A 27,957-nucleotide genomic window follows, 5' to 3' on the forward strand; every position below is an offset into this window, starting at 1 on the left:
GAATGTTTGTTTTGGAAATTTTCGAGGGTAAAAAAAATTCTTTTCTCCTTAAATTAGAATGACTTTGCCGCCAGAAAAAGTCCACGAGCTCAAGCAGATTATCCACGATCATATGTCACACGCTAGTATTCATTCAAGGATTCAAAGTTGTGTAGAAGAGTCGTTTACTGGAGAGAATAGAGACATTGATGAAGCTGGTCTTCTTCAAGCTTTGAAGGACAAGGGTGTCGTAGACGAAGTTATGAAGTCTTTGAGGTTTGAAGGCCTTGGTAGAGAGCAGAGGAAAGCTCGTTCTCCGAAGGAAAAGAGAAGAGAAGTCTTTGAGGAGAAAGAATCACCGAAAAGTAAGCTTAATAATAAAATTCCTTGGACGAATTAAACTTGAAAATGTACATTTTTGTCGAAAAATATAATTTCTATTTCTTGAAAAAAGTGTAAGGTGTAAAACTAAAGAATACCTTTTTTTTAGATTTTTTAACGCATTTCCTGTACCATATTCACTTCAGATAAGTTTTTTAAGTCTTGGGGTTCAAGGGGTGGTCTTGCTGACATAAGTTATGTGCCTTATTTTAAGTTTTGGTTAACATTTTTTTTTTCCTGATTCAAGATTTGCACCATGCCATTATTTTAAGCCCTGAAACCCAAGAGGTATTTACTAGAATATCGAAGACTTCAGGCTCATTTCGGTCATGCAAACGCTGTCTCATGTTTGACATTTACTGTTCTCTCCAACCTTTTTTGAAATAAACTTGTGTATACATCTGTTGCAGTTGGTATAGACCCTACCAAGAGGTACCTATATCTACAGGTGCTGGGAGGTAAGGCATTCTTGGAGCACCTACAGGATCCTGAGCCAATACCTGGAAGAGTGACCTCAACATTCACGCTTCATATTCACTTTAGAGGTCAAAGGTTTAGGTCTAGAGCTGTGCCGTGTGCATGTGAGCCTGATATATGTGAAGGTTAGTCAATGTCACATGTTGAATTGCTGGGTTTCAATCAGCTGATAAAAGTCTTTGAATCTCTGACATTATCTCCTCCAAATGGTGATAAAACACTGACCACCATGTGCTGTCAGCCAGCAAGAATTCTATAGGTTGCTATCAATAGACATCACTTCCGGTAATGGCTGCGCTTTTAATGGCTTGTAGAATCCTGGAGGTTGCTTTGATCTTTTGTTTTCTGGTTTCATGTCGTAGAAATAGTCAAATACAATTGTTGAGGACTTATTTTGACATGTTTTGACTTAACATCTGCTATTTGCCCCTCAGTCAACTGCTTGTTTGCCCCCCAGTTAACTCCAAAAAGTCATGTGATTGATAGTAAGCAATTGCTGGGTTTCACTCAGCTGATAAAAGTCCTTGCATCTCATTATCTGCTTTAAATGGTGGTCAAACACTGACCAGCGTGTGCTGTCAACCAGAAAGAATTCTATTGCTAGGTTTCAATCAACTGATTAAAGTCCTTGCATCTCATTATCTGCTCCAAATGGTGATCAAACACTGACCACCATGTGCTGTCAACCAGAAAGAATTCTATTGAAAACTTGGGATTCAGCTGATGAACATTTCACATGAGACAGGAAATGACATCAAGTGAAACCCAGCAATAATGATTGCATGGCATCACAGGTTGCATGGCAGTATTGCACTCACCTCTGGGTCTTGGGTTGGATTCCCAGACTCCACATCACATGTTAGCAGAGTATGTTAAGTCTCTCTCTTGGTTTGAAGGTTGTTCTCCAGTTTTCCTCCCTCTGTAAAACCTAACACCAGGCTCAAGAGGGGGCCACACATAAGAATAGGCCTTTCTCATAAATGTCCGCCAAACGCGGTTGGGACTAGGGACAATAGAATGGAAGTGAGGTCAGAACAATTTTTTGTGTCAAAGTCATTCATCTCATCAATTGAAGTTCTTTTAAGTGTCTCTTGAAGTGCGGGTGAATGACTTTGACACAAATTTAAGGTCTTTCTGACCTCGTTTCCATGCAATTGTCCCTAGTCCCAACCAAGTTTGGCGGCCATTTATGAGAAAGGTGTATAGGAATAACACAGCACTTTTACAATTAACAGTACTTTTGCAATATAGGGATAACAAGGGAGGTGCCCTTTTTTGTGCAACAATGGAAAGGGGGGTCAGATTTCTTGTATGGGTTGCCAAATGAATCCCACTACCCCCACTCTCCTGCAATAAAAAGAGTGTTGAGCTGAAACTAACGTCCTTACCAATTTCACTTTGTGTGTTCAATAAATTTAACATAACAAATCATTTTACGATGGTATGGTACCTAGGGTCATGTGACCTGTTTGCTTAGTACATTGAGTCCATATGTAGAAATGCATATACACCTAATTGAAAAAACGTTGTCGGGTTCAAAAAAGGTCATATTATCAAAGCTAAGACCAAAGGGGAGCATGGGAAGACAAACAATTATGCTAATTTCATGTGTATTGCAGTTTTCCCTTCCTGTGCACATTTTATGTATCATGGCTTTGGCATGTTCTTAATCTAGGTCGACTGACTTTGCTCTACTGTGCATTTTTACATGTCTATATGCAAATATAATATACATTTTGGAGGAACCCAAAATCCTTTTTTTGATGATATGACCTTCTCGAACCCGACTACGTTTTTTCAATTAGGTGTATCAAGAACCTCCCATGATTTTTTGTCACAGGTTTCCTTCTTGAGCTGCAAAAGGACCAATTACCCAACAAAATGGCTGACACTGCTACACTACTGTCCATGTCTGACACCATCCATATGGTACTCATCAAGACAGACCCTGCCGGAGACACAACACTGGTTGGTTCTCATTATCTACACTGGAGGAATGTTCTGTTCTCTTCATCAGGCAGACTTTCCTTTCCTCTAGAACTCAATGGTGTTGGAACAGAGTCAAAAGTCCCTGTGGGCATCCTAGACATCAAGTTTGAAATGATTCCTAGACTTGCTCAGGTTAGTGTTAACAGCTTAAAAAACAACCAGTCATTAGACAATGTCTAACCAGAATTGGAACTATTTCAGTCAAATCTGTGCCTTGCTGATCATTCTGACCAGTAACATTAAGTCATGCAGAAATAATGTATGACCAAGCAAAAAAAAAAGGTTCGTAAACATCTAGAGGGTAACACCTAGTGTTACCCTCCTTAATTGTAAATAACATGCATACCTTTGTATTTTGTAAAAAAAATAATTTTTGTAAACATCTAGAGGGTAACACCTAGTGTTACCCTCCTTAATTGTAAAAAATAATGATGATGATAATAATAATAATAATAATAATAATAATAATAATAATAATAATCATAAAAAAAGTATGACCAAGCTATTGACGGCTGTTGATATGCTAGTCAGCAAACGAGACATCAAGCCTCATGGGTCTTATTTCAACAATAATGGTAGTTAAATACCATTGGTAACATAAAGAATGCACGACTTCAAAAATACAACTTTGAAATTCCACTGGCCTTTATGGAAGTGTATTTATTTTCAAAACATCTTTATTAATATGTACTTGTATTTACTTTGTCATACAGTAATTCACACTTGATCTGTCATTAAATGTTTTTGAAAATAATGACAGGATGTCTTCGAAACATCCAGCAATAGACCAGGTTCGAATTCCAAATTACCGCTGTGTTCCTTGATTACAGACTCATTTACACAGGGTTAGCCTCGTATCAGTGTTTAAATATTCACAAATACCAACGGTAAAGTAAAGAATGCACAACTTCAACAATACAAACACTTTGAAACTCGACGGACCTTGACTGGAACACGTGAATATTCTGCACACACTCGAGGCTAACCCTGTGCAAATGAGTCTGTAATCAAGAAACACAGCAGTAATTTGGAATCCGATAGGGGTCTATTCTTGCATTTATTTTCTTAATCAAATCTTTTTTAGTGATTAATTAAAGAAATTTGTTTTAAATGTTTAGATTCTTACACAAGAAGTAGTCAATGCACAAATCAATTTGGAACATAACAGAATAGCTGAGCGTGAGCGTCTATTTCTCATTTACGCCAAGCAGTGGTGGAGAGAATACCTACAAATCCGGCCCTCACATTCCAACAGACTAGTAAAGATATTTGCACAAGATGAAGTCGCAACCAATAGGCCAGTGTGCTGGTTTGTTAAGCCGTTAAGGGCTGGAAGACTGCTGGACAGTCCAAGACAGGCAGCTAGGTTTGTCAGTCTACTGGGATACGAACATACACCATCTGTTGGGGGAGGGAGGACTGAGATGTGGAGTAGCCTGCATGCTTTCTTGTGTAAGGGAAAGGGGGTAAGTACTGTAAAACTACAAACATAATTAAATAGATGGTAGAAAATTGATAGTTATTATGGTTTACTGTCCTATGAAGAAAAAAAATTCTTTAAAACAGATGTTGTGTAGTTGTTTGTGGGACAAGATTTTAATTCCACTGGGAAAACTGCTGCAACGGTGATTGGTTCGCTCTTGTCTGAGTCAAAGCCATGCATTATTGCTAATATTTTTGTCTTGGCCTGTAGGATTATGAAGACCATGCTGTTCTATTATGTAGTCTACTCACTGGGTTTGGGCTGAATGCATATGTCTGTGTTGGTACTAAAGCTAAAGGTGCCGCACATACTTGGGTAGTCACCATCAGCCCTGATGGGGAAGCAGCATTCTGGGAAAGTCTTACTGCTCACAGGTAAGGGGATCCACCATTTTGATTCGACCATGGACAAGTACCAATCAATATCCAATATCCATATATTTTTATGTTTAATTATTTCAACAATTCATGAGGTGGTCACCTTGCATGGGTCTCGTGTCCCGTTCGTGACTTTCCTTTCTGGGTAACTTTTTTTTTCTTTTCTATTCAATACATTGTAATATTAGTTTTCCCAAATAAAGCTGTGAGAAAAAAAAAAACAAAAAACAAAAACCTCCCCCAATGATGGGGAGTGGAATTTACAAGGGGTGGGGAGGGTCTGAGGAGGGTATATCGTGTAGTTCCAGAAAATATCCATACCTCCCCCATGGAGGGGGATTGGAATTTCCAAGGGGTGGGGAGGGTCTGACGAGGGTGTCCATTCCATATACAGCAGATATGATCATTCCTGTAACAATATCTGCACCATTATTTCTTACACAGATATGTTCATCGACCAATAAATCCTGATGACCCACCGCTAGATAAACAGACCCAGCCGTCACATCCATATAGAACAGTTGGGTGTGTCTTTAACCACAAGGAGTTTTATGCTAATAGTCAGGTACAATATCTGAGTGTGTAGTTACGGTAGTTACACAGATACAGCTATTTCAAAAAAGGTTGAATACTGAATACTGCATGGAAGACACTAAAAACACAATAAATTATTAATATTAATCCTACTTTAGGAAATATCACTATGACCCACAATGTACTTTGGTCTTGGAATGCACTATTTGGTATGCAGTATTCAGTATTCAACCTTTTTTGAAATAGCTGTATAGAGGTTTTGCACCATCACGTGCCAATGCCATAATCCAGCTTGGACTGCCTGTGGCTAGATCATTGGCAGAATAATAACCTCCCTTTGCCCTTGGGAATTGAATTCTTGCTCATGTCAAATGATTGCATTAATTGTTCCTTGCATCTAACATGGCTGCCGTCACGTGACGGTGCAAAACTCTACACCATAGAATCCCCAGTTATAAGCCATCCCCAATATAATAATATAAGCACATGCACCTGTATGTTAACAGAAACTTCCTTCCAGTCTGTTATAAAACCCTTCCATTGATGAAGTACTGCCGTCCCACTTCTTCAGTTTCCTTATTATTTCATTTATCATCCACTTTGTCTTTTATTCCTCCTTTAGTTTTACAGTGTGACTACATTAACCTAAGCCACCCCAACAAAAATTATATCAAAATCACAAATCAAGATTTTTTGATGCCAAATAACAGATGAATTGGTGAATTCTGGGTTTTAAACTGTTTCTTGTTCACTTCTGATCATACACTCATATAAAGTAATATATATGCTTTTAAAAGAAAAAATGTAAGAATTTGTACCGATTCTATTGTTTAAATACTCAATTGTGATTGGCTAATTTGTCTGGGTGGCCTTGGTTGGTGTAGTCGCAGTGTAACACTCTTTTTAATGTGTTTTGTGATGATTGTTACAGCCTACTGATGCAGTAGATTGTTGTCAGTTTGAGTTACACAATGAATCGCTATGGAAAGCCATGAGTGAAGAAGCAATAAAATCTACATGTGGACCAAAAATACTGGTAAGAGTCAAGCTTCTGTCGGCAGTAGTGTGACGGAATGCGGTCCTGTCTCCCCACACTTCATCATTACACTAACCAATATCAGGAATATCAGAGGGATGTAAAAGAACCACTGGCAGTGAACACCCTCAGTGCTTACACCTCATACGATAAGCCACCTAATGATTGTAAGCACCTTTGAATAAAATATACTTAGAAAGGGTGCTACTGTATATATAACACAAATATTTACATTAAATGTAACTGTGGAATGAGGCCCACAGGTTTGTTAGTAAGCTATTCAACGATGGAACGAATCCACTTGGGCATAATGTTTTCCCCTATTTCACTCTACATGTCATTCTCTTGAGAATAAGATTATTTGTTTGAGTTGTATCCATTTCCATGTGTCTTCTCATGTGCAACCGTTAAACAAAAAAATGATACTCTGGGGAATGATGCGTGGTTTGAAATGGGAAAACAGTGGATTAGGTCTATTAAACCTGAAGCCTGACCTAAAGACCATGAGGGCAAGGTCTAATTGCCCTATTTCACTATGACGACACATCAAAACAATCTATTGTTTAAACACAAAGGATCATGGTCGTCGGAGGGGGTCAAATCAAAGCAAATTCACTGAAAATTGTTTTAAAACCCGTATCAATCCACGAAGAGAAGTAGAATAGCCAGCAAACTCAGAATATTTTTTAGTACATATTAACATATATTATATCTGAAAACCAGGCCATTTTAGATTAAACTGTTTCGCTAGGAGCAAATTTTGTTGAATTTTCTATTGGATTTGGTGATTCTATCCCCACATAAACAAGCAGTGACGTCATAGTGAAATAGGGCAATTGTCTTAGTCTTAATGTAATGTTATCCTTTATAAACGAATTTTATTGATTGTCTGATTGATTATTATTTATTTATTATTTATTTCCTGTGTTTAGCCTCCTGTCCCAGCCTTGCCGCCATTATTTCCTCTTACCATAGATGCAGCCTTAGTTAGCAATGACATGGAATATGAGCTGAGGGGCCTCGTCGCAGAACACAGAAGAGTATGTTGAAACACTCATTTATACCTCACAGGGTATATCATCCCCAGCTATCTACTGTTACAAATGTTTTGGGTCCTGCAGTGAATTCCTGGTGAATTGTATATTCTATGCTGTTGATGAATGATGCATGGTGATGATGATGATGAAGATGTGATGATGATGATGATGTGATGATGATGATAATGATGAAGATGTGATGATGATGAATATGATGAAGATGATGTGATGATGATAATGGTGGTGGTGATGATGATGATGATGTGATGATGATGATGATGATATGATGAGGATTATAATGATTAAGATGATGATGAATATAATGAAGATGATGTGATGATGATGATGGTGGTGCTGATTGTGATGATGATTGTGATGGTGGTGGTGATGATGGTGGTGGTGATGATGGTGGTGATGGTGGTGATGATGATGATGGTGGTGATGGTGATGATGGTGGTGATGGTGATGGTGGTGCTGGTGGTGGTGATGGTGGTGGTGATGGTGATGATGGTGGTGATGGTGGTGGTGGTGGTGATGGTGGTGATGGTGGTGATGGTGGTGGTGATGGTGGTGATGATGGTGATGGTTGGTGATTTTGATGATGATATGATGATGATAATGACAATGTTGATATCACAGCATAATTATTGAGCAGTCCCAATCATTACTATTAAACAGGACCTTGGATTAAGCACTGTTTGGTATGATGAACTATGTTACATCTTGACGCCTGCCCTGGCTGCCTATGAACTGGAGCACTGTACTGGAATCACAGCAGGCAATGAGGAGTTTCAACAGGCTATAAGACTTGCTATTCCCGACGGGCACACCTTCAAGGGGTATCCCATTCAGTTTGTACACAGAAATGCTAGAAGGGCCTTCGCTTCATGTCTAAGGTAACATCTATGATTCGTTGTTTAAATGCCAAAGCTACTGGTGAATGAGACCTCTAAACATTATATTAAGGACAGAGCAGAAAAACAACAAGGCTGCTACTTTTGCAATTATTTTTTTCTTTATCTCTCGAATTCATGCTAAAAACGTTTAGTGTTTCATTCGTGTCTCTTGTGCTTTAAACTTTTCACAAAATTCTGCTAACCTCGAGCAATTCTACTTCGAGGTATTAGCAAAAAGGTTTTTTTCTTACAATCACTCATGATTGTAAGCTGCACGGCTGCTACTAGCACCTAAACATGCAGCCCATAAAGTCCTCCACTGGTCATGATTGTGAAGCGCATTGAGACCATGTAAAATACGCTATATAGGAACCCCGTTATAATTATTATTTTGTACTGATCAAAATATCATCTCTCCCAACGTTCAGGGCATTATATCTCAAATGTCCATCCCTTAAATTTCCCCAAATTTTGGTATTTTGTTAATCAGCCCCAAAAGAGCCTGTTTATGAAATATAAAGCTTATTAACGCATAAACGTCGAAAGTAGAACCCGTTTTTCTGCCCTGTCTATATTAAGACCAGTAGGCCAATAGAGCTGCTTTGTGAGTGCTTGATAATGCAAGCAACCAAGCAAATAATAATAATAATAATAATAATAATAATAATAAACTTTATTACAGTATATTATTATTATAATTATTATGATTGGGAGAGGGATCATTTCTGTTTGATTGGATTTTCTCTTCACTTAAAACAGTGGCTCCATCAAGTTTGTAATGATTTTGGGGATACAGGGGCTGCTCCCTCTACATGCTAAGAATCTAATACATTTTACTCTGTATGGTTTATCCAACACAAAGAAGGGGCCTTTGGTTGGATGGCTGAATCAAAGGGAGGGTTACATTTTTGTAAGAAACTTTGTTATTTTTAGTACAAACTGTGTAATTGTGAAGGGTTGGCTGGTCTTGTTGCAGAATCTTTTGCTGCCCATAAGGGACTGTTCATTGTTTGCAGGGAGGGGGGGGGGGGGGGGGGGGCTGGTGGAAATGAGGGGGGACCAAACATTTTTGTGCACCAAAAAGGGGGGGACCAAAAAAAATTGTGTAATAGATACTTGTAACCTTCACTAAAATTTGAGTTCTCTATGGAGGGTGGACCCAAAAAAATTGAGCATCACATTTCTCATTTCCACCACCCCCCCCCCCCTGTAAATAATGACCGGTCCCTAAGGTTTATGCTTGGGGAGGAGGATACAAACAAATCATTTTATAAAGGAAAGTTTTTATTTTTTACTTCCCATTTCCCCTTCTTTATGTTCATCCATCCCTTCATTGACTCTACATTTCCCTTTTGCACCAAAAGTGAATGACAACACCCTCTCATACTTTGCAGATCCCCAGTGTGCGAGGAAATAGTATGTTGTCGTGGTGACCATGTCAGGCTTGCAGTAAGGGTCAGAGTATTTGCATACCCAGAGAGTGCCTGTGCAACATGGATCATGTTTGCCGTCAAGTATAAATCAGTATCATAGCATCCGGCATGCATGCTTATATCACTTATTAATGGCTCAAGTCTGAGACACAACCACATCACATACAAGCACACTACGAGAACCATGTAAATAGTATAACCACCGGGGAAGTATTACTAATGACATACATGTACTCTCAGACCCTCCCCACCCCTTAGAAATTCCAACCCACCCCCCCTCCATGGGGGAGGTATAGGTAGTTTTTGATACTCTCCTCAAACTCTCCCCACTCCTTGGAAATTCCAATCCCCCTTCATGGAGGAGGTATGGATATTTTCTGATACTACACGATATACCCTCCTCAGACCCTCCCCACCCCTTGGAAATTCCAATCCCCCTCCATGGGAGAGGTATGGATATTTTCTGGAACTACACAATATACCCTCCTCAGACCCTCCCCACCCCTTGGAAATCCCAATCTCCTCCATGGACGAGACATTTTATTGAACTTCACAATAATCCTCCTGAGTGGGAGAGGACAGGGGGGGAGTTATTTTCTAGAAAATACAAACACAAGTCCAAGAATATTCATCTATATATTTTGTAACCAATAACTTATTACAATACTTGCTTGTGGTTATTATTTTTCTTGTATAAAAGACTAGTCGATATTAAATAGTGCATGGAAGAAATGGTGGATAGAGATGATGTAAATAGTACATACAATGTGCACTCTTTGTACAAACATACAATAAAACAGAGAAAATGTTGTAATATGTTTTAGAAAGATATCAAGACTGCAAATAATTATTTTGTCAAGCCAGTTATTTATCAGGTCAAAGGAATTACTTTGACTTGCATAAAAAAAACTGAAGTGTGATAGGACAAAAACTTTTTTTCGCAGCAGATATCTCGTCAATAAGTATAGTAACTTAGCTATCATTCACTTGTATTGTGGCGAATGTGTTTGATCAAATGTCTGGTCAAATGTCTGGCCAATGCAAATCATTTACTGGTCAAGTGATCATCTTTACCAGACACTTCTCTAATGATCAGCACTTATTTGCAGCCTTGTGTATAGTACCATTTTACAGGTACTTTGAATTATGATTAACTTTTAAAGAAAAAAATTTAACACGAAATTAGGGAAAGCAATCTTGCATTGAAAACGAAAAAAATTGTATTTCAAACCTTGAAAACATTTTGCGATTTGGTTCATTCTTTCAAGACAATGTGTAAGTATGGAAAGTTTTTGATTTTATCGTAAACACTGAAGAACACACACTAACATGTTATTCATTTTTGGCTGTAACAGAGAGAACTGAAGGAGCAAGTTGGTTCTTGCCAAGCTTCTTCTTGTTGACAATGAGGACTACAGGGTTGTCTACTCGTATGGACTCAAACTTGTACACCTAAAAAGTAAATAGAGCAAGAATAAATGACCATCTATTCTGTTATTCCTCCATCCATCTATCCATCCACCCATTTCTCTATCATTCCTTTCATCCATCTACCCACCCATCTTCCATCCATCCTTCCATCGACCCACCCATTCACCTATCCAGCTGTATACCCACCCACCCATTCATCATCCATTTATCTATCCATATTTATCCATCCTTCCATCCATCTATACAGCAGTTCACCCACCCATCTGTCTATCTTTTCCTCCTTCAAGCCATCAATCCACCCATCCAACCTGAGTTAGTGTTTGTTTAATTAAAGGGTGTCTGCTTAATAGAAGTATCACTGTACTAACTAAATGCTAATTGGTACATAGGTGGATAGATCGATGAATGGAAGGATCCCAAATTTCATTCCCTCATACATTTACAGCAAAATCAACCTCTTTTCTGCAGAAAACATCCTTCAAAAGTGTCTTCCAAATAGAAATACCATTTTCTCATAAAATTTAGATTCATAACTCATCTTACAGTGCAACAAGCAAAAGTATAACCACATATAATGTATTCAAAAAATTCTATGCACAGGCTTTTGTATGTGAAACTGACACAATTTGATGTGAAGCTGGTTGGTTTTACCAAATAATACATTGAAATTAATATACATGTGGTCATACTTTTGCATGTTGCGCTGTAAGCTAAGAAGATACATTTTATTTTTGTGTACTATTCTAGTTACCTTGCCATCTTCTGTAAAATCAGTAACTTGTATAAAGGGTTCAGGAATGGCTAGAGAATCGCCGACCATAAAACCAGATTTCATGTTCATGTTGTAGACAGTGACAGGTAAGCAATGTCCAGTGTTGTCAATCATGGCAAATGTACTGTATAATAGGAAAAGGATCCATGAATGGCAGAAATTAGCCTTCTCTGCAGGCTACTCCATATATTCTCTGTTGGGATCCCTGTGTTATTTATTTATGTCCTTACCATAGGAAGCCCAACGAACAAAAAGAGCATGTGGAGGCTAGGCAGATATCATAATTGTCATTGATTTACATTGAATCATTATCTCTAACACTTTTATGCATGGCTATAGACCCCTTTGCAGTATGTCAGAATGCAGCTCAATATTTGGAGGACATAACAATAGGTTTCCAAATATCAGGAGATTGAAATTCTTTTGTTTTGTCCTCCAAATTGAGCTGCTTTGACATCACATGCATAGGTCTATATGAACAACAGAGTGAACAAATAAACCTGTGACAATGTTATACACTAACTTAGCTTGAAAAAGTACTAAATAGTGCTGTATGCAGTCATAAAGCAGAGTGAACTCTCAGACAACACTTCTCAAGTGTTCTGCCAATCCCTTGGGCGTAATTTTTTTCCCCATTTCGGAACACATATCATCTCTTCAAAAAAAGTTTCTTTGTTTGAGTCGTATCTAGTATATTCATGTGTATTCTCAAGTGCACAACCGTTAAATAAAGAAATGATACATAAGGGAATGACACACATGGTCTGTAATGGGAAAACATTACGCCCAAGGTAGAGGTTTTTTATGTTCGTTCTCTTGAGAATAGGATTCTTTGAGTTGTATCCGTATTCATGTGTCTTGTTATGCACAACTGTTAAACAAAGAAATGATATTCAAGGGAATGACACAAGGTCTGTAATGGGAAAACATTACGCCTAGTAAAAGAGGTCTATTTAAGGGAGCTCTACATGCCCATGAATATTGCTACTTACTATGGTAACGGGTCATCCATGGCAACAGAACCAACCATTCTTCCCATCACTACCTTTCCTTCATTAAAACCAGCTTTTAACTCTGTCGTAGGTACACACTCTAACTTAACTGTCATTCCTGTAGGACTGGTGTAGCTACCACCAGCGTAGGGACCTAGTTCAGAATCACCAAGGGATTGTACCATTGATGTGAGTCTCTTGGCTTTGATTTTGCCCTACAAATACAGAAAAACATTTAAATACCAGGTATAGAGATTTTGCACTTTGTTCCTTGTCTTTGTATTCTGTCGAGCCTGTTGCAGTCTCTGAAAAAATGTCTACCTATATTATGAAGACATTAATGTTTTACGGGGAAATACGCCACTAATATTTTTCATATGAATGTGTCTGTATAATAAAAAGAAAATTACACATTGTCTTGAATATATAAAGTTTATCTTCTCGTGTTGAAAAACATTTCACTCTTTCACTGTGCTCACTCGAATATATTCATCAGTTGAAGATAAACTTCATATTATCTTCATGCTACTTCGAAATATCTTCTATGTATGCTGTAATGCACCCAAAAATGTCTAATAAAATATATTTATTTCATTGTATGAATATTACTCAAGACAACAATGGTAAAATATGGCATAACCGCTGTACATATCGCTCTTTAACAACCTCTAGGCTGATTCAAATTTGGGCAAGGCTAACTCAACACACGTGGAATTTAAATTTAGCATGGTAGGTTTTGCAGAGAGAGGAATACTTGAGATCTCAGAGGAAAAACCCAGGTCAAGGGAGAGTAGACCCAAAGATCTCTGCCCATGTGAATATATACAGCCTTTTGCAAACTTACAAAACATTCAAACTTGATTTTATCAATGCCTCGTTGGTGACATATTGATTATATATATTTCTACAACCATTACTACCTGTACGGGCCTCTTCCGTGAGGTTCCCTCCACAAGCACTACCACTACATTCTATATTAACAACATACAACACTCAACTCACATGTTGATTTTTACGGAGGAAGGAAACCGGAGAACCCGGAGAAAACCCTTGTGGCATAGGAGAGAACAACACATCAAACAAACTCAACTCACATGTGATCCTGAGTCTGCCGATGTTCGAATCCAGACCACAGTGGTGAGAGGTGAGCAGAAAACCACTACACCACCCATGCCATCCTTTGGTTTATTCATGGTACTCTCAATGTACTGTAAGGTTGTATGGTGTTGTTCTCTCCTGTGCTAGATGAGTTTTTCTCCAGGAGAGAACAACACATCAAACAAACTTAACTCACATATGATCCAGTCTGAGCTGGGGCTTGAACCCAGACCACAGTGGTGAGAGGCAAGCAGTACGCCACCCATGCTACCCACCCTGATTGACAGGGCTAAGGGTCTTACATGTACCTTTGCTTTCACCAGTTCCATGGTGCTCGTTAAATAATGAAGTACTTTTTTCCTTTGTTCTTTAGCCTCTTGGAATCCTGGATCAAAGATAAAGGCTTTCTTGAAGTCATTGATGCAGTGCTCGTATTCCTCTTGGTATTTGTATGCCTGGAATATGACAACCAGATATTAGACATGGAAATACTGACAGCGAAAAGTTAAAAATGAAGGTAATATTATAGTAAAGAATATGACTCTGAAATTGTGATTAACTTGCATTGTATGATAAGTGTTTGGTAAGTGATTGGTAAGGTGTTGGTTATGTAATGGTTAATTTTGTCAGTGGTCTGTAATGCAATGGTAAAGTGACAGTGGGGTTGGTTATGGTAATGAAATGTGTTGGAATATGGCCAGTTATGCACCGCCTAGATTAGTTTAGTGCTATTTGTGGGAGGGTGATAAATTGTGTAAATATAGAGATTCTTTTGCAAAAATAAACTTGAAACTTGAAACTTGAACTTGGTAAAGTGGGGTCGGTGTTGGTAAAATGTAACAGCAAGGGGTTGATAAGTGGTCAATTATGTAATGCTAAGATGTTGGTAGTGTTAGTGTTTGGTCAGTGTGGGTTGATCACAATAACCCCCAACATTGGTGTTCATAGGGTAAAAGTCCAACTTTTTCCATCTTTGAAAGAAAAGTAACTGACCATGGCTCTATTGAAGTGTAAATCAGGATTACTGGCTGTTCTTGGGTCTTTCTCCTGTTGATGTATGACCAAACAATATAAGGTAAGATTGCAAGCTGACAGATAGTGACTAGTGGTTACTAGTTGAGACTGTGTTGGTGTGTTGAATACAACAAGTGAATAAGAATGACTAGTGGTTACTAGTTGGGACTGTGTTGATGTGTTGAATACAACAAGTGAATAAGAATGACTAGTGGTTACTAGTTGGGACTGTGTTGGTGTGTTGAATACAACAAGTGAATAAGAATGACTAGTGGTTACTAGTTGGGACTGTGTTGGTGTGTTGAATACAACAAGTGAATAAGAATGACTAGTGGTTACTAGTTGGGACTGTGTTGATGTGTTGAATACAACAAGTGAATAAGAATGACTAGTGGGTACTAGTTGGGACTGTGTGGATGTGTTGAATACTACAAGCGAATAAGAATGACTAGTGGTTACTAGTTGGGACTGTGTGGATGTGTTGAATACTACAAGTGAATAAGAATGACTAGTGGTTACTAGTTGGGACTGTGTTGGTGTGTTAGATACAACAAGTGAATAAGAATGACTAGTGGTTACTAGTTGGGACTGTGTTGGTGTGTTGAATACAACAAGTGAATAAGAATGACTAGTGGTTACTAGTTGGGACTGTGTTGGTGTGTTGAATACAACAAGTGAATAAGAATGACTAGTGGTTACTAGTTGGGACTGTGTTGGTGTGTTGAATACAACAAGTGAATAAGAATGACTAGTGGTTACTAGTTGGGACTGTGTTGGTGTGTTAGATACAACAAGTGAATAAGAATGACTAGTGGTTACTAGTTGGGACTGTGTTGGTGTGTTAGATACAACAAGTGAATAAGAATGACTAGTGGTTACTAGTTGGGACTGTGTTGGTGTGTTGAATACAACAAGTGAATAAGAATGACTAGTGGGTACTAGTTGGGACTGTGTTGATGTGTTGAATACTACAAGCGAATAAGAATGACTAGTGGGTACTAGTTGGGACTGTGTTGATGTGTTGAATACAACAAGTGAATAAGAATGACTAGTGGTTACTAGTTGGGACTGTGTGGATGTGTTGAATACTACAAGTGAATAAGAATGACTAGTGGTTACTAGTTGGGACTGTGTGGATGTGTTGAATACAACAAGTGAATAAGAATGACTAGTGGTTACTAGTTGGGACTGTGTTGATGTGTTGAATACAACAAGTGAATAAGAATGACTAGTGGTTACTAGTTGGGACTGTGTTGGTGTGTTAGATACAACAAGTGAATAAGAATGACTAGTGGTTACTAGTTGGGACTGTGTTGGTGTGTTGAATACAACAAGTGAATAAGAATGACTAGTGGGTACTAGTTGGGACTGTGTGGATGTGTTGAATACAACAAGTGAATAAGAATGACTAGTGGTTACTAGTTGGGACTGTGTTGGTGTGTTGAATACAACAAGTGAATAAGAATGACTAGTGGGTACTAGTTGGGACTGTGTGGATGTGTTGAATACTACAAGTGAATAAGAATGACTAGTGGGTACTAGTTAATAGATAATTATCTAGTAGAATTATTGTTCTTATCAAAATCCAATTGTTTTCTTTCTAGCTTGTTTATCATAGAAACAAAGCCAATAATGAATGAACTAAATATGTCTGATTTTCATCTATGCATTCGTTGGGATAATGCAGACTGAAAACAATGGATTTTGATAAGATCAGTAATTATTTGGGACTGAGTGGGTGTGTTGAATACAGCAAGTGAATAAGAATGACTAGTGGTTACTAGTTGGGACTGTGTTGGTGTGTTGAATACAACAAGTGAAATAGAAGAAGACTTTGGATGTTGCCATTAAGTTGAATTGAGCAGCCAGTTCTCAGATGATGCCGTCAGTTCTTAAAAACGGTTTGGGCCGAGTTGGTCCAGTTAAAAAAACTGACGTGTAACATTTCAGAACTAGCAGCTCTTGGTTATATTGTATTATATTGACTTAATGGAAAGCCCCCTTTAAAAAGGTTGGATCTATAATAACATTTCAGACATTAGTCCTATATCAAGGTTAAAAAAGGCACAGATTACACAGAATTTGACACAAGTTAACTTCTTGAGTATTGCATTCGTGCTATTTATATGTGATAATAATCATCGGTTCAACTCACAGCATTGGTGTATGCAGACATGCATTGCTTCAGTATCGGAGGTGAATGGGTGCCGCTGAAAAACTGTGACAAATAAGCATTGCCTAAAATATCTGAAAACAAGAAACAAGACTGTCTTATTTTTATACAGCATAACTATTTTTCCTCCTCCTCCTTATCGTCATCATTATTTTCATCATAAAATATAAAAATGCTTTTATTACTCATTCCAAAGCAATCTTAAAAAATAACTTGGAACTATTTACAATCTATTTACCCCATTAATATGCATATATTTCAAAAAGGTTGTTGGAGCCATAGGTGATAGCCCATTCCAAGACAGAAAAGAATAGGCCCTTTGCAGTTAACGGTCATGTGTCTGTACTGTTGAGCAAAATTATTGTTTTTATTTTAAATTTGTGATTCTTTTTAGCTACTTGTAAAGAACTGAATGAAATGATGTGTAACCAGTGTGTCACGAAATGCAGTTTTATTACGATCTCTCAAAACAGGTTGTAGAAAGTTTGTTTGCTCACCAGTATATTTCACCCATGGGAATCAAGATGTTCATTCATTTGCTCTCAGTGAATTAATCAGCACGTGATTACTGAGCTGCAAAGGGCCTATTATTCTGAAAGCCCTGGATCTTGGAATGACCTATCTCCTATCGCTTATCACCTATCTCCTTTAGCTCTGACAACCATATTGCAAAAACCCAATTGTCAGATAATAAGTAATATATACAGTAGGAGTGGCCGTGTTGTATCAGATATACAAACTTGAGGCGTAGGCGAGAGTTTGTACATCAGATACAACATGAACACTCATACTGTAGATTGCTTATCAAATGTCTAGGTTAGTTCCTTTGTGTTTCACTAAAATTTTCAAAATTAATGTGAATCTGCCCAAGAAAATCCAAGTTAAAGTTTATGCAAATGAATATGATTCTGTATCAGATTTACAAAACTCTTCACGGTCGTGATTTCTATTGTGTTTTCCTCATGAATTATTAATGAGTTTGATAACAATACATACACCATGACATGCCATCTGATATGTCCAAGGAAAGGGCTTCTTTAGCCATTGATACACTCTTCTTGACATTCTCAGCTTTTTCCGCTGCTTCTAAAAACATTATTTAAAAATGAATTTAAAGATTGGTTCATCTTTTGACATCAGCAGGAAATAATTTAAGTCAGGTTTTCTTTTTTCCTCATCCTTTTTTAACTTTCTCTCTATCCTCGCCTCATTTTCTCTCCCTCCCTCCCCTCCATTTTCTCTCTCAACTTACATGTTGATTTTCAGGTAGGGAAGAAAAACCAGAGAACCTGGAGAAAAACTCATCTAGCACAGGAGAGAACAACACCATACAACCTTACAGTACATTGAGAGTACCAGGAATAAATCAAAAGGTGGCATAGTGGCTTACCGCTCTCCTCTCACCACGGTGGTCTAGGTTCGAGCCTCGGCTCAAACTCAGGATCATATGTGAGTTGAGTTTGTTTGATGTGTTGTTCTCTCCCTTGTCACAAGGGTTTTCTCTGGGATCTCCAGTTTCCTCCCTCCGTAAAAAGCAACATGTGAGTTGAGTGTTGTATGTTGCAAATATAGAATGTAGTAGGGTGTGTGGAGGGAACCTCACAGAAGAGCCCCACATGGGGAGTGGTGGTTGTAAAATATGAAGAGTTTATTGTATAATACCTGTTCCAAGCTGCCTCAGAACCATAGATAGGTTTCTTAGAGACTCCTTATTTTTAGACTGAAAACAAGATAATACAATGAACTTAGAATAGGCCATGCAGTGGAGTAACCAGGGATCTTGCAGGGGAGGTGCACGAGCAATGATTTGCAGAACCAAAAGGGGGGGGGGGGGGGGGACCAAAACAAAATAAGCAGAACCAAAAATAAAATAAAATGTGTCCCAGGACTCACTTCACTTATGTTGACATATGGCTCCCTAAATATTGATTGACACCCATGACACAATGCTTGGCAGTAAATGGGTCCTTTCGCCCCTTCAAAATACCTCTACACATTTTCCTGTTTATCTCAAAAATGAATCCTTCATAACTTACATGACTCAGAGCTCCAGTAAAGCAATTCTTTGCCGCAGCCATATCTCCTTTCTTCCAGTAACACTCTCCCAGTGCATTCCATGCTTCTACCAAGTTTGGCACCAATTTTACTGCCTTTGACAAAGCATCTTGTGCAGTCTGTTCAAAATCTCCCCTGACGTTCAATGCTTTGCCTCTCAGATACAAACACTTTGCAGTGTCCTCTGGTGCGGCATGCACATAATCTAAAATACTGAGCACCTCTTTTAGTTTGGCTTCTATTTCTTGGTTCTTTACTGGTGCCTTTTCAATTCCATTCTTTTCAAAGTAGTTATCTCTGAAGTCATACAATTCCTGCACTTTTGCCTAAAATTATTAAGATATTTGATTTTTTCTTCTTCTGCAATTTAAAGACTGTTTTCCATTCCAAAAATAAAAATAAAACTAAACAATTCAATATTCTAGTTCGATCTTAGAATCAGAGATTTCTTTGTGGTTAGAGTGAAGTCACTAAGCCTGTGAAATAGATGTTAGACTAATACACATTAGTACACCCTAATTCCATTGTTTTCTTTTGTGTCTATTTGACTATTACATATTGACTAGTATTTTTTTTACTTCACGGGTTTAATGCCTTCACTCTAACATGTAGTTACCCTCTTTAAAATAATGTTTATTTTTATTTTTTAGATAAAGAGTTGGCCTAAGGACATAAAACAACGAGAAGAAAATTGTGGAGCTAGCTAAAGTAGATGAAAAAAAGTACGGATGCCTATGCAAAGTTACTGAGTATGTATTCAAGAAGCTGGGATTCGAGTGAGGTCAGGGGATTTCTGAAAAGGGTGTCTAACATGTATGAATGCTGCATGAAGCTATACCTGGTTTTAAAACTCGAAAAAAATATGAAACAGAATTTTTGTTAATAAGAAAGATTTTTTCTGTCAAATCCATATTTTTTCAGTGACAATTTTATAATCACAAAGAAATCAAACAAGATAATAATACTTCCTATTCATTGAGGCACAGAAAAACACAAAGCTGAAACGCGCAATAAAGATTTCCTTCAAGTCACGTAAACAGCTGAAGAGCGCACTCCTGACGACTGTCTATAAATTTTTTTTCTTTGTTTTTGAACGCGAATAAATAAACTAAAATCTTCCTTACCTCCGCTTCTTCTATACTGACTTCTTCCCTTGGAGGCTTTTCTTCGACCTCCATGCTTCGTTCCTTTTATAAATCAAGGCATTTATATTCTTTTAACGAGCTAAAAAAAGTCACTTTTGTTAAGAGAAAAAATGTTCCCGTCCGACCGCCATTTTGAATACAAAGGAACCCCATTTCCGCCAAAAAACCCGTTGCTATGACGATGGAGCGCGTGCTGGTCCAATGTTGTTATCACTTTGTTCTAATAACCATCTTACCCTAAAAACCTTCGAAAATAATTTACTTTGATTTAGATGAATATTATTCATAATGGCTCGGTTAGGAATTAGAGATTTACAAAGTTCTTGGAGTGCAAAGTTTAGCGAAGAAACACGTAACGACCGTCATTCTTGTGAGTCATTTAGGAGCTCTTCGAAACCATTTTATGTATTCTTGATCCCTTAATATCGTTCTTATCCGATACTAATTGTTCTCTTTATTGGTTCTAGTGCCCCGTCTGGTTGGAAAACCTTTGATTAACTATGACTGTCTAAAGATGCTCTGTAAAATCGATGGTATTGGGCAAAGGTAAGATAAAGAGCCGTTTTTAACTCTTAATTTGTCTTCATATTAGATCTTGTTCCATAAATCAGATTTTATTGCAAAGTAAAAATATATCTAATTTCATTATATTCTCAGTTTTAAAGACTTTTAGCGCACAATATCATCTGTTTGATTATTAATTGTTTATTTTACAACTGGTTATTTTATTGCAGACAATAAATATTTTTGTTGAGTACTGTCTTGTGTAGCTCATGAATTTTGATTATAAACAAGCTTTTACTATCTCTCTTGTAGACTTGTACCATCAACGCCTGACGCCCATGAGATGTTCATGAAGAATTATACAAAAATGTTCAAGAAACCTCAAAAACTGTCCACTTTAACATCCGAAGACAGAAGGTATTGCCATGCTTGATATCAATAAACATGCTATATAATTTATAATCCACATCAATCATACTACTATTTGTACAACAGGGGGCCAGTGACCTCTCTTTCTTGCTCACAATTAGTCAGTCGGTCAGTCAGTCAGTCAGTCAGTTAATCAGTCAGTCAGCCAGTCAGTTTGCCAGTCAGTCAGTCAGTCAGTCAGTCAGTCAGTCAGTCAGTCAGTCAGTTCAGTCAGTCAGTCAGTTCAGTCAGTCAGTCAGTCAGTTCAGTCAGTCAGTCAGTTCAGTCAGTCAGTCAGTCAGTCAGTCAGTCAGTCAGTCAGTCAGTTCAGTCAGTCAGTCAGTCAGTCAGTTGGCTAGTCAGTCAGTCAGTCAGTAGAGTTAGTCAATCAGTCAGTCAGTCAGTCAATCGGTCAGTTAATCAGTCAGTCATACAGTCAGTCAGTCAGTTCAGTCAGTCAGTCAGTCAGTCAGTCAGTCAGTCAATCGGTCAGTCAATCAGTCAGTCAGTCTGTCAGTCGGTTGGTTAGTTGCTTAGTATAAGCATTAAATATTGCGATTAAATATAATAAGTTCAATACTAGAAAATTAATGTTCTCATATCTTCTGTTTGGTTTCAGAGAGAATGAGAAAGAATACAAGAATCCTATGATTGCTAAAGAAATAGTCATACCTCATGGTTAGTACAGAGATCAATAGTGTTCTTACTAAATTCAAGGGCAGAAGAGCAAATTTTGGATTGGGGGGGGGGCTAATATTTCAGTAATTTCCTTTGGAAAACCATTACCATTACCACCACAAGGTCGTCTGTTGCAGATTAAAAAATAATGCTAAAGGGAATGACACATGGTCTGATATCTGACATTTGAAGTCTATCTATAGGTTGCTATCAATAGATGTCACTTCTGGTAGTAGCAGCATTTTTAATGGCTTGTAGAATCTTGAAGGTGGTTTTGTCTTGTTTTCTGGTTTCATGTTGTAGAAATAGTCAAATACAATAGTTTGAGGACTCATTGTGACATGTTTTGACTTAACATCTGCTATATGCCCCTCAGTAAACCGCTTGTTTGCCCCCAGTCAACTCCAGAAAGTCACGTGATTGTAGTAAGCAATTACTGAAGAGATCTGAGTTTTGCAGTCCTTGTTGATGATGGCGTGTATTTGCTTCAGATAAAGGGCTGTTTCCTCACCAGTGTGAAGGGTTTGACGAATACCTCTGTAGTCACAGTATATCACAGCACATGTTCAAGCTACACAAGCACAATTTTGTTATCACATCACGAACTAGTATATTCAATGCAAGAATCAAATCCATACGCAAGATACTGAGAAAACTGTGAGTAGAATACTAGTCTAGTACTTACTTACCTGTGGGTTACCTGTGGTAAATATCTATAGTTCTGGAGAGAAGATGGAATTTTCTAGGGGTGGGGAGGGTCAGATACTCTGTATTCACCATGTGGTAGCCTTGAACCTAGGTGCCACTATTGAATTGGCCCCTTGGAGTCAAAATGATTTTGATTTTATATTGTAACTTTCAACTTTAGTTAATCAAACCCTGAAACAACCTCTGGGCAGATCTAACAAGAGTTTCATTAAGGTCCTGTTTACATGGGAGGAGGATGATCCTACAGCTAGGATCTTCCTTGCAGGCGAATCATCTATCCATTTATCAAATTGCGTTTACATGGGAATCTGCGGACTTCTTTCGGGTACTAGGATCTTCCTGTCTGAAAGATAGAAAGATCCTAGTACTAGGATTGTGTTTGACTCTAGCAAAACACATTTAAACGAAAAAGGAGAGATAACTCGCCTACTAGGGCTAAGGGATATTTATCTTGGGACTTCTGTGGTATGAATGTGAGTAATTACAGCCCTTTCGCTTCTTACCGTTCTCATGTAAACTAAACGCAAAAGTTATTTCACCTGCAAGGAAGATCCTACCCAATGGATCATCCTCCTCCCATGTAAACAGGGCCTAAGTTTCAACTTGATAGTAGTTCATGAACTAGCCAGAGAGTCTGAGTGAACATTTTAATAAATTACTAAGCTTTAAATAGAAGTTTAAGCTGGAAAATTTTGCTAAATTACTCTAGCATTCTGTGATCCCCCACCCTTAATGAAACCCCTATCTATCTATCATTATATTTCAGGCCATTTGAGAGGAAATCTAAAGAGAATGAAGCTTTGTTTAAACATCTCATGTCTTTACCTGATATATCAGGATATGTAGAGCCTCATGTTATGATGGAACTATGTGCCGTGGCTCAACTAGACAGATGGAGTGACGAGGGATGCACTGGTAAATACGTTACAGTGCTTTACAATCACATGCACAAAATAGTACAATATGCTGTCGCAGCAAACTGGTTTAGGTGAACGTCAATCAAGGCATTTTCACAGCATTCTATAGGCATGTGCTCTTGAAAGCTTTGTATTTTTCAATATTGTCATGGAAACATTTGGATTGACGTCCACCAAAACCCTATTTTGTTGAGACAGAAAATAATTGTATGATTTCATTTGTGTGACTGGGAAGGGCCATAAATCAATTCTTGCTTTGTGCTTATGAGAGGAATTTGGAAAACAATTTATTGCTAAAACTAACAGGTGGTCATGGTGACTGGACAAATTGGTTTTAGCTTTCATACCTTTCATACATTTCTGGCTCAATGGTCAAACGGACCAGCAAGGCAAAGATTTGATGGGACAAGCTCCATTTCTGGTGCTGGCTGGACATCATCTGATGACGGGCTATTATTCGTAGCCCTGTTACTGTCATCTAAATAGGTTGTGGCAACAACAGCAACAATATAGTTTTTCTCTCTCCTCCCACACCCCACCAAGCCACAACCCACCACACTCCACTAAAACACAACCCATTCCACCACACCCTGATCCACCAACCCACCACACCCTAAACACCACACCCTGACCCACCACAACCCAACCCACCACATCACACCCCGACCCACCACATCACACCCCGACCCACCACATCACACCCCGACCCACCACATCACACCCCGACCCACCACATCACACCCCAACCCTCCACATCACACCATATCCCCACTTAATCATAAAAATTGATAACAAACGATTTGTTTTACCACCGTCCTTCTAATAAATCTATTTGTTTGTCTAGTGTTTGGTAATACTGGATTACACATGGTTTTAAAGGGTTCTGTCGTACCCCAGACTAAGCCCTGTATTTCACCCGTCAGCTCGCCTACAAGAGCACCTGTCAGCTCGTCTACAAGAGAGTTTCGCTCCCCAACACCAATATTTGAAGACCAGGAACTGAAATACCAGGAAAAGGTATCAATAGTCTACCAGTACCAGGAAGCCTTTGAGGATTGCTTTTAAAAATCTTATAATTTTTAAATATCATTCCCTGTAACGGGCTTTTCAGTGAGGTTTGCTTCACACGCACTTACACTACATTCTATATTTACGACATGCAAAACTCAACTGGACAATCCTGGACAGAAACCCTCGTTGCAAGGGAGAGAACAACAAATCAAACAAACTCAACTCACATATGTGGTTTAGTCAAGACTCAAACAGTGATGAGACAGCGCCGTTGCAACGAGTGACACCATTTTTGCGATTTAAAGTAACAGTACCTGCTGAGCGGTGAAATTTATTTCAACCAACCACAGCGCGTTTAGCTGTTTTGCCGCCGGCCCTCATTCCCAAGTTACTGTTACCCAACATTTGTGTATTTTTCTAATTTTTTTGGACCAAAATATAAGTGACTACGAGTAGCAGAAATACAGAAAGGAAGAATAAAAACAATTTCACTTTACTGCCATGTTTGCCTTGTTCTTTCAAGGTCCAAAAATGCTTAGGGCCGATCATTTTTGTCCACTCATGCTTTGCGCGGCGTGTTCATCGCTCACCTGGTACCTATCGCGGTCTTGCATCTTATCTTATTAAGTCCCGCCAGCCACGATGTAATGTTTCTGTAGAGTTTCTTGTTGGTTTTCTCCTGTTTTACCGGTTTTTCTCCTGGTTTACCGGTTTTTATCCCTTCATAAAAATCAATTTTTAAATTCCAATTGTGGAAGCCATTATTCCATTATTTATCCATCAGCATGATCCAGCACGAAAGCCATTCAGCTGTCTTGAACAGTATGTCTTATCTTTTATTCATTTACTCATTTACTATTTGATATTTGTCTTCAGCTTAGTGTTGGGAACTGTTTTGGGACTCTCAGTAAAATAGAAGGCAGAGAACCGAACTCACGGTGAGTAAAAAGAAAAAATGAAGAAAGGCTTATAATAACGCATAGGTAAAAACGCTTTTGCTGTTTCTGTGACCTAGACACCTTCCAGATCCAGACGTCTCAGTGTTTGGCGACCGTTAATCAAAAAAATACTAAATCAGCCACCGTGGTACATTTAGTGGACGGAGGTCAAAACACGAGGATACGTGCCGTGTCTGGATTTGTATGGTCTGTGCTCTTATCCTACTTGTGTCTTTATCTTTTCTTTTTCCTGAAGGAGGTTGGGATCACCCTATACGTGATTGGACAAGGAAAATACTTTTGAGATTTCTGTCGCACGTCTTAAGTATCTCTTTTCTCGTTAAGACTAATAGATTGTTTGTATTTTTGGTTTGAAAATCAACAGCGTGCTGTCAGTTATCACGCTCGAACCTTGTGAATTCTTGAAGATCTCAACGAACGATTATGAAAGAGTCATACATGTAAGTCATTTGTAAAATACGAATATGTTTGCAATAACATGAAGAATATCTTTATAGATCTATAGAGTAGAGTAGGGCAGGGTGGCGCAGAGCAAAGTAGTAAAGAGTAGACCAGAACAGAGCAGCTTAAAGCAGAGCAGAGCAGAGCAGCACATAGCAGAGCAGAGTAGCACAGAGTAGCCCTGAGCAGAACAGAGCAGAACAGCGCAGAGCAGCGCAGAGCAGAGCAGCGCAGAGCAGAGCAGCGCAGAGCAGAGCAGCGCAGAGCAGAGCAGAGCAGAGCAGAGTAGAGTGGCGCCGAGTATCCCTTAGCAGAACAGAACAGGGCAGAGTAGGGCAGGGCAGAGCACAGCACAGCACAGTACAGCAGAGCAGGTTTCTCATGACCGTTAAAAATCATGTTACACAACATGGTTTCTAGTACACAGCTCATCACAACACAATACATTATTTTCCAGATGATCCAGTCACGTGAGGAAGAACAAAAACTATCACTAGCCAAGACTTGTAAACTATTCCACAGCTGGCCAAGGTTATCGTTAAAGAAAGTCTCAGGGCTCATTAAATGGAGGAGATTCCCACCTGGACAAGGTACTGTATGTTGGTACGAAAGGGGTGTTAGGACCCGGGGGGGGGGGGGGGGGGGGTACTCTTGCCCGTTTAGGGTAGGGATGTGCCGCTGAGCCCTCTGAACCTCTGAATAGATACTCTGCTCCAGAGAGGAGAGAGCGTGATTTCATATACCCTGTTCCAGAGTGAGCGCGATTTTATATACCCTGTCCCAGAGTAGAATCGCTGAAAACCATACCCTGTTTGGCGGCACGTACCCGTATAGCGAATATAGTAGAGTACCCCCCCCCCCCCCCCCCCCGGGTTAGAAGTGGAGGAACTAGTGCCAGATTACGGAGGATTTACACGAGACGATTCGTAACGACCATTGTGGCGCAAGAATCGTTCTCGTGTAACATGGCGCGCGGTAACGATTTTTTACAATGTTGAAGATTTTTTAACGACCTTCAAAAGCTCACAATATTTTCGTCATCCATTTGTTTTGCCGCGCGCGTCGCGATGCAAGAGTCCAAATTTGAACGCAACAAACTAGCAATAATTTTGCGTTAAAAATCGTCGCATGTAAAATGAAAGTGTGTGGTTTTATTATTTCCTCGTCTTACTATTCAGTTCCTTCCTTCCTTCCTTCCTTCCTTCCTTCCTTCCTTCCTTCCTTCCATTTTTTCAATTGCTCTTTCTATTACTTCCTTTCCTTTCTTTCTTTATCTCTTTTTAAAAGCCCTAAGAATCTTAGTTTTTTAATTAAAATATAGAAATAGTTGCGTTTTGTCTGGTTGTGTAATAAATGATTAAAAGTAACAACAGATGACAAAGAACAAAATAAAATACACTCTTTTTGAAATATGTGAACTGCCTTCACTTATCCAAACCTCCTACTAATAGTGCGCATTTTACCTGCTGAACAAACCGTCAATAAAACGTATATTAAAGGTTGTTTTTTCATTTCTTCCGGGTGATAGTGCTGGTTAAGGAAGGCGACAGGTGTGAGGTCATTGGTTTTATTAAGAAAGGGTTTTGTTCACTCAAGAGAATGATTACAGTAGCGCACACGTTTCCTGACGGAAAGAAGGTAAAGCATTGATATCCTAATAATAAATAATAATAAATGATAACTTTATTTAAGTGTCGGTGTATTTAGTTTATGCAGCTAATTGGGGACACTGAAATAAAACTGAAATGAAGAAATAATCAAATAAACATAAAGTGTGTTAAGAATCCCAACTGGCAAGGAGGCAAACCAATTGGCTATTTACAAGCATGGTCTAGAAACTGAGTTTGAACTAATCAGGAATCGGAACAAATACAGTCTCAGCTAGTGGCCACAGCGGGACGACATGAGTGAAAAACGTCTGCGCATGCTCCGAATTCGTATGCAAATTAGTCAAAACATAAGTAAATTTGACTTTCAAACATGCCTGATAAATTGGACTACACAAAATGCCAAAACTTAGTGTCCATGC

General features: G+C 38.6%; 3 protein-coding genes across 5 annotated transcripts in view; 2 read left to right on the top strand and 1 right to left on the bottom strand.

Annotated features, from left to right (window-relative positions):
• Positions 1-10,436, top strand: LOC116292549 (centrosomal protein of 76 kDa). The gene is made up of 10 exons (XM_031699891.2): positions 1-344; positions 771-962; positions 2,678-2,958; positions 3,945-4,292; positions 4,520-4,683; positions 5,131-5,251; positions 6,152-6,256; positions 7,189-7,296; positions 7,972-8,189; positions 9,584-10,436. The coding sequence occupies exons 1-10, from the start codon at positions 59-61 to the stop codon at positions 9,720-9,722; spliced, it is 1,962 nt and encodes a 653-aa protein (XP_031555751.2). The 5' UTR covers positions 1-58; the 3' UTR covers positions 9,723-10,436.
• Positions 10,240-20,439, bottom strand: LOC116292551 (tetratricopeptide repeat protein 5). Its single transcript, XM_031699892.2, has 10 exons — positions 20,282-20,439; positions 19,139-19,483; positions 18,765-18,822; positions 18,099-18,188; positions 17,085-17,176; positions 14,909-14,962; positions 14,224-14,370; positions 12,818-13,032; positions 11,805-11,949; positions 10,240-11,074 (listed from the first exon to the last, which is right to left on the bottom strand). Exons 1-10 carry the CDS (start codon positions 20,333-20,335, stop codon positions 10,955-10,957), a joined length of 1,320 nt encoding a protein of 439 aa, XP_031555752.1. The 5' UTR covers positions 20,336-20,439; the 3' UTR covers positions 10,240-10,954.
• The window catches only part of LOC116292563 (cyclic nucleotide-binding domain-containing protein 1-like), a 19,689-nt gene continuing 6,052 nt past the window's right edge, over positions 14,321-27,957 (top strand). Inside the window, exons 1-13 of one of the 3 annotated variants that reach the window (XM_089034452.1) lie at positions 14,321-14,432; positions 14,864-14,990; positions 19,808-19,906; positions 20,770-20,848; positions 21,119-21,223; positions 21,834-21,892; positions 22,384-22,549; positions 23,367-23,515; positions 24,362-24,534; positions 25,405-25,466; positions 25,852-25,927; positions 26,386-26,518; positions 27,457-27,566. In XM_089034452.1, coding sequence (XP_088890578.1) covers positions 19,870-19,906; positions 20,770-20,848; positions 21,119-21,223; positions 21,834-21,892; positions 22,384-22,549; positions 23,367-23,515; positions 24,362-24,534; positions 25,405-25,466; positions 25,852-25,927; positions 26,386-26,518; positions 27,457-27,566 — 1,149 coding nt within the window. In that variant the 5' untranslated portion in view covers positions 14,321-14,432; positions 14,864-14,990; positions 19,808-19,869. Of the gene's footprint in view, positions 14,433-14,863; positions 14,991-19,807; positions 19,907-20,511; positions 20,673-20,769; positions 20,849-21,118; positions 21,224-21,833; positions 21,893-22,383; positions 22,550-23,366; positions 23,516-24,361; positions 24,535-25,404; positions 25,467-25,851; positions 25,928-26,385; positions 26,519-27,456; positions 27,567-27,957 lie in introns of those variants that run through there. The other 2 variants (XM_089034453.1, XM_089034451.1) reach the window with 2 other exon arrangements.

This window comes from Actinia tenebrosa, unplaced genomic scaffold (assembly GCF_029948245.1).
Source record: "Actinia tenebrosa isolate PJP-AT-01 unplaced genomic scaffold, QUT_ActTen_1.0 PGA_scaffold2__45_contigs__length_23673736, whole genome shotgun sequence".
In the NCBI taxonomy this organism is placed as follows: Eukaryota; Metazoa; Cnidaria; class Anthozoa; order Actiniaria; family Actiniidae; genus Actinia; species Actinia tenebrosa.

What these genes read in the sequence shown, in the direction of transcription:
- LOC116292549 (XM_031699891.2), top strand. Translation starts at nt 59, where the DNA reads ATGACTTTGCCGCCAGAAAAAGTCCACGAGCTCAAGCAGATTATCCAC. An exon ending in TGATTCCTAGACTTGCTCAG is followed by an intron (nt 2,959 to 3,944) that starts GTTAGTGTTAAC and finishes TTAAATGTTTAG; the next exon opens with ATTCTTACACAAGAAGTAGT. An exon ending in TCGTCGCAGAACACAGAAGA is followed by an intron (nt 7,297 to 7,971) that starts GTATGTTGAAAC and finishes ACTATTAAACAG; the next exon opens with GACCTTGGATTAAGCACTGT.
- LOC116292551 (XM_031699892.2), bottom strand. Translation starts at nt 20,335, where the DNA reads ATGGAGGTCGAAGAAAAGCCTCCAAGGGAAGAAGTCAGTATAGAAGAA. An exon ending in TCTGAGGCAGCTTGGAACAG is followed by an intron (nt 18,189 to 18,764) that starts GTATTATACAAT and finishes TAATGTTTTTAG; the next exon opens with AAGCAGCGGAAAAAGCTGAG. An exon ending in ATTTTACAGAAGATGGCAAG is followed by an intron (nt 11,075 to 11,804) that starts GTAACTAGAATA and finishes TTTACTTTTTAG; the next exon opens with GTGTACAAGTTTGAGTCCAT.